Source organism: Brachyistius frenatus, unplaced genomic scaffold (genome assembly GCF_029030835.1).
Source record: "Brachyistius frenatus isolate BFR_SWC_R1_liver_20210118 unplaced genomic scaffold, ASM2903083v1 Contig_135, whole genome shotgun sequence".
In the NCBI taxonomy this organism is placed as follows: Eukaryota; Metazoa; Chordata; class Actinopteri; family Embiotocidae; genus Brachyistius; species Brachyistius frenatus.
In genome coordinates this window covers 586,802-592,966 of record NW_027210734.1, presented here as the reverse complement: position 1 = coordinate 592,966, position 6,165 = coordinate 586,802, and the positions used below count along the sequence as shown (strand labels likewise).

At 45.5% G+C, this 6,165-nt stretch overlaps 1 protein-coding gene across 1 annotated transcript in view; it reads right to left on the bottom strand.

The window, feature by feature from the left end:
- Positions 1-1,012: 1,012 nt before the first annotated feature.
- Positions 1,013-6,165, bottom strand: part of col4a5 (collagen, type IV, alpha 5 (Alport syndrome)) — a 45,484-nt gene continuing 40,331 nt past the window's right edge. Inside the window, exons 40-49 of the mRNA XM_069714828.1 lie at positions 5,969-6,102; positions 5,780-5,852; positions 5,618-5,689; positions 5,382-5,510; positions 4,424-4,522; positions 4,102-4,314; positions 3,849-4,026; positions 3,595-3,709; positions 3,170-3,342; positions 1,013-3,053 (exon numbers count right to left, since the gene is read on the bottom strand). Coding sequence (XP_069570929.1) covers positions 2,972-3,053; positions 3,170-3,342; positions 3,595-3,709; positions 3,849-4,026; positions 4,102-4,314; positions 4,424-4,522; positions 5,382-5,510; positions 5,618-5,689; positions 5,780-5,852; positions 5,969-6,102 — 1,268 coding nt within the window. The 3' untranslated portion in view covers positions 1,013-2,971. The remainder of the gene's footprint in view (positions 3,054-3,169; positions 3,343-3,594; positions 3,710-3,848; positions 4,027-4,101; positions 4,315-4,423; positions 4,523-5,381; positions 5,511-5,617; positions 5,690-5,779; positions 5,853-5,968; positions 6,103-6,165) is intronic.

Sequence of the window (6,165 nt, the reverse complement as noted above, 5' to 3'; positions counted from 1 at the left end):
TAAAAATACACAATAAAAAGAAAACACATCATCATCATATTAGTATTTCCTCAGTGATGATCTCAAAAATACTCCAAAACTTCTTCTTTTTTTATGTTTGACTGTGTTATGTTCACCCACATTTTCCTACTTTAGGGAATGAACGTCAAGACTGCACATCACTTGCTCTACCCAACATCTCCATGTATCTACCAACGTATTGAAGCCGATACGAGCCTGTCTGCGCTGTGCTGCTGCCACCTGCTGGTCATTCGCTGTACTGGAGGCCTCCGAGAGCCCTTCTCAATAAACCTGTTGAGATCAACACCAGACACTTAAGGGAGTTACTGGAAACTACGACTACGACCTGTTTGTTTCATCTTCCCTGGTAAAATGAAACAGGGAAATAAAATGCAAAAAAATTAACTGGAGATTAATACCCGGAGGACATGCAGCCACGTGACTACCAGGTGACAGCAATAAATGTCACTTAAAGACCAGTTTAAATCAATGTAACACAAGGAGGATAGAAAAATAAAGCAATAAGCATATATATATAAATATATATATATATATATATATATGAGGATCAACGAAGTCTTTTCTGTTCTGGTTGTTGTTTTATATTATTTTTCTGCCTGTTTGCATCAGACAGCTGGTGAGCTAACTGCTAACATGCAAACATTGACCAACAACAGAAATCATGCTGCTGCTGTCTGTCATCTCCAGAAGCTGCAATCAAAGCTTCAGTGTGTGACTTTAAAAAGTGCGTGTGAATTTTTGGGGGTTTTGTTAATTCTTTGTTTTGATTTCATGTTTGTTGTTATAGCGTTGTAATTGTGTTGTTAGATTTTTGTTTTTTTTGTTATTATAATTATTTTTTTTCAATTTGGTTTTAAAGTTTTTGGATTTAGTGGTTTTAATTGAAGAACTTACAAACTTAATATTGACGTGTTCCGCCTGGACTGAGATTCAAGTCTACGTATCGAAGGTGTTTTCCCGCTCAGCAGCACATTTTCCCCCAACACAACACTTTGGACATAGTATTTATTTCAGTCTGAAAAGTTTATAACAACTTCTGGATAACATGACATGGAAAAAAAAAAAAAAAAATTAATACAATTTTTTCTTTTTGAAATCTCACCCCAGGTTGACAAAATTAGAATTCATAAAAGCAGTTTTGAAAAAAAACAAAAAAACAGTAAAAATCACAACATTCCCCCCCTAACAACAGCTGGTGTAGACTTACAGTACATCGGGAGTCTGATTACGCCAGATGTGAGAGGCGTCACACCCGATTTCAACGCACACACAACGACGGGAGCCGAGTGTGAACACTCGAAACCAAGTTCGGATACAAATTCAAGCCAGCGAAAGTGGATTTGAATGATTTTTGGGGTGCATCCTCCCCGGCCACCCCACCCCCCCAAACAAACAACTCAGGAGCTCTTTTTTTTTTTTTTTACAGAAAAACCTGTACCTGGAAATGTTAAAAAACACAAAACAAACATGGTGGTTTTCTGATCAAGTAGCCAAGATTTAATTCAAATCTGTTCCAATTTTTTTTTTTTTTTTTTTGCTTTTGCACAAATAATTCCCCCAAATCATTAAACTACCTAAAAAGCAAAATCCCCTTTTATTTCAGTTCAACATTTATTACTTCTACAAATTGAATACAAAAAGCGATTGGCTTCGTTAATATCATACAAGACTGTTATATTTGTCGGGAAAATTGCCATCTGCGCTCAGTAGTTAAGCTTTGTTTTGTTGGTGAAATGCATGTTTGAAAACAGCGAACAATCTCCCAACAGCCGAATAAACTTATATACCTTTTTATCTTCTTTTTTTTTTTTCAAATATATATTTATTATATATAAAATACTGTTTCATTCATAAAAGCCTTACTTTGTACAATATCTGAGTTGCTGTGTGTGTGTGTGTGTGTGTGTGTGTGTGTGTGTGTGTGTGTGTGTGTGTGTGTGTGTGTGTGTGTGTGTGTGTGTGTGTGTGTGTGTGTGTGTGTGTGTGTGAGTGAGCGGTGAAGTAAATGTGTGTGTGGTGGTCTGTGAATATGCGTGAGCTAAAAAGAACCTGGAAAAAAAAAAAAATTCTGTCGTTACAAAACAGCTGGTACTGATTCAAGACCTAATACACACACAAAAAAAAAAAGTGTTTTACACAATATACACATTTTATTACTTACAAAAAAAAAAATAGGCGTAAGGAGGTGTAGGCTGATGGTTAGCAGGCGGGCTACAGCAGGGTTAGTACCACCAAATGCAACGTATAACGACAGAGAAATGACAGATAGAGAGAGAAAAGGTGTGAATGAAGACCTAGTAGTACAAAAAAAAAAAAAGGCAGTCAGTCTGACTAAGGAAAGCTCATCGTCAGTGCATCTCTCATCTTGGATGTTCCGAAGTCAAAGTGCCGATTTGGTAACCGTGGAGACCATCCACTCCTCATCAATAAGGCCCAAAAAATAAAACAAAACAAAAAAAGAGCACTTCTGTCTAGAAATGGATGCACAGTATCACATTGTTGCTGCACTAATGTGTCAAAAGTAATTCAAAGAGTGAAAGGTGAAATCCTTTCGGGAAAGAAGGGGGGGGGAAAGTCACGCATCCGTCATGGCACCATTTAGTGGATATTTCTCTGCTTTCACTTTGAGGTACTTCTTAAGAAAAAAAACGAAGACTAGATGCAAGATTTATTTACGTCAGTTTTTTTTTTCTTGTTTTTTTTAAGCTGTGTTGCACAGTAGCACCATTGTTTTAGTTTTTTTTTTTGTTTGTTTGTTTGTTTTTTTCCCGGAAGACATTTGCACCATTGGAATTCCACGTGGTCGCCATGATTGTTGACATGGCGACCCCCTCCCTCCCCTCCCCCCAATTGTCCCCCGTCATCCAATCGCGTCTGGTTACCGATCGGCGGGGGGCGGGGGAGCTCCCCCCCCAGGCAACTGTGGGTTTGTTTTCGTTGCCGTGTGCCGTTACGTCCTCTTCATGCAGACCACGCAGCGGCTGACACGCGCATGGAGGTTACCCGCCTTGAAGGTCTCCGACTGGGGCTTCCTGCAGGGGTCAAAGGTTAAAGATGCTGACATAATCACGTGTGAAAAGTTTGAAACACATATAGTCCTATTATTTTACGACGTATCCCGTTAACAACTTCACGCCTGCGTCGGTACCTGAACATCTCCGAGGGCTCCACGGTGGCCAGCCAGAAGCTGTAGGAGTTGCCGTAGTAGTTGCAGGTCCCTCTGCCGTGGCACTCGATGAAGGGGGCGCTGCGGAACTCCTCCAGGCAGGAGCCGGGGGAGGCCAGGGCCTGACCGGAGCCCTCTGCGCCCGCGCTGGTGTGCTGGGGGAGGAGACGGATTTCAGGTGAGACATGTAGGCGTTAGAACAGCTGAGAGGAAGGAAGATGCCTTAAAATGGAGAGTTTCCTGGTTCCAGTACGACGTTTTAAAGATTTGCGGACGGTAACGGGCACCTCAGTCGGTTCTTCAAACGGCTGTTGGAGGGTTGATCTAGATCGTTAGATTTAGAAATGAAAGACGGGGTCATGATGTCGTGTTTGGGTGCGCTTGTGTACAAGCCCGGCGCGTCTCACCATCATGAAGGAGTATCCGATCCACAGAGGCTCCCAGTTTGAGGGGCAGGAGGGAATCTGGATGGTCTGACTGTGGATTGCGATCACCATGGCTGGAGCTTCACACACTGCACACCTGGACACACACACACACACACACACACACACACACACACACACACACACACACACACACACACACACACGTTGAAGCGTTAAACATCACCCGTCCATCAGTCCTCCTCCTCCTCCGTCTCCCCTCCCTCCTTCCCTACCTGCTGATGTACGGCTTGATGCCCTCCCCGGTGATGGGGGCCATGGACATGGGCATGGGCTCGGGCGTGGACAGCCAGTAGGAGTAGTCGTTGCGGGAGGCGAAGTTGCAGACGTTGTTGATGTTGCAGAACATGAAGGGCATGGTGCTGAAGCGGCGCAGACAGCTGCCGGCCGTGCCTGCGAGGAGACGGTCGCTTTAGAGGAGCGTCTTTGGATGAAATGAGGTTTTAGGAAAAGAGAAGCGCTTCGTACCGAGGTCCTGTCCGTGCGCCCGCTCGTTGCCCTGCACGTACAGCAGGGAGTATCCGTCGTAGATGACGTTGGTGTTCTCGGGGCAACCTGGCACCTCGTCTGTCTGGCTGTGACGAGTGATGAGGAAGCCGTGGGCCACGGGGTAGCTTCCCGTACTACCGGGAGGACCCTGTGGACCGTCTGAACCGGGAGGACCGGGGTAGCCACGCTGACCTGAGATCAAGGAAAAAAAGAAGAAAAAAGGCATATATCAAAAATATTGCCGGGAGCCGCCAGAGATGGTGGACCGAGCAGGTGAGTCGGGACGGACTGATTTACGTACCGGTTTGACCGGCGGGTCCGTTGTCTCCCTTCCTGCCGGGTGGGCCGCTGAAGCCGGGAGGACCCTCCGCCCCGGGATCTCCAGGGCTACCGGGTTGACCTGAAAGCCGGGAGAGGAAGAAATACTCTTACAAGCACCTCCGACGGTTTTACACATTTGAAGACGTTTGGGTTTGTTTTACGTACGAGGACCGGACAATTCAGATATCTTTGAATGTTTTTGAGTTTCAGTGTTGAAGTTGTTCTCAACAGAGTGATGAATTGTAGGTTGTTTTCAGCTTTCATTTTACTGGGAGAGTTTGTCATGAGCAAGTGGCGACCAACACTGGTATGAAAGCCTCAAGTTCAGATTTTGGCCGTCGCCATCTTGCTAGCTCGGAACCAGAAGTGACCATATTTGGACAAGCTGGGGGAGGAGCCAGCTGTGGATCTGACTGATCTGATTGGAAACCTGACAATACTACGTCCCGCCCACCGATAGCTGTAACCTGACTGCTCCACAGGTCTGTCAATCAAACAGACACGCCCCCCCAAAATACAACTATTTGAAGCTTATTTTCTAATTATTGACTGATTATTTTCAGATGGACCTCCAGAAAACTAATAAGAAGGAGTGACTTTAGCTAAAAAAACATCGAGATAAATAGTGGAAAAAATTTACTGACTTTGAATTTCTTGAGAGAAGTTGAATGGGAGTCTATGGAGCCGGAGGTGTTTTGGAGCCGACCTCTAGTGGCACTCGGTGGTATTGCAGCTTAAGGCACTTCTGAATCAGCCTAATTTTTTAGACCCGGAAGCTACGGCCACTTTTATTTTGTTATTATATTATAACATATTATTATATATACATTTTGATATTGTAGTAAGTATTTCAAAGTTATTCAGTGCTTCGTTTGTGTGTAAACTCAAGTCAGTACAATTAGATTTTTTATTCTTCCTGTGAGTCCAAATTCCCCCACCTGGGGGTCCCCCATTTCCAGGAGAACCAGGTTGTCCTTGAGAACCAGGCCGGCCCAGAGAACCGGGGGGTCCTCGGTCTCCCTTCAACATTTCGGGACGTCCAGATTCACCGGGATCACCAGGGGGGCCTGGTTACAGAGGGAGAAAATCTGTTAGAAATCCTCCAGCTGCAATTTATCGTAATCTTTCCATAGCTCAGATCACTCCAACTGAAAAGCGCCGCGTGTTCACCCACCAACAAGTCCCACATCTCCGGGATTTCCAGGAAGGCCGTTGCGACCGGGACCTCCTGGGTCTCCCTTTGGTCCTGGAAAAAAGACAAACAAAACAAATGCTTGCTTACAACACACGGTTGGACGGCAGGAAGAGGCTCAAAATGCCTTTAAGGTGAACTCACCGGGGAATCCGGGGACGCCGGACAGACCGATGTCTCCCTTGGGACCAGGGCCGCCAGGAAGACCAGAGCCGCCCTGGTGAGAAAGAGGTGCAGACAGATCTCAACTGATGACCGTGTTTACTCCCTTTAAGAAATTTAAATTTGCTTTTCATTGCAAGCAATGTAGCAAATTTAACAAGACAATCTTACGGGGAATCCTCCAGAACCGAGCTCTCCCTTCTGTCCGGGGAAGCCGGGCTGGCCCGGAGAGCCGGGGATACCCTTCTCCCCCTTCACGCCGCCACTTCCTCCGGGTCCACGGGGACCCTGGGGGCCGGGTGCACCTTCAGACGCAGAGGTGGGAAGGTCAGGTATGGTACGACAGAGAAACAACACAATGATCGCTA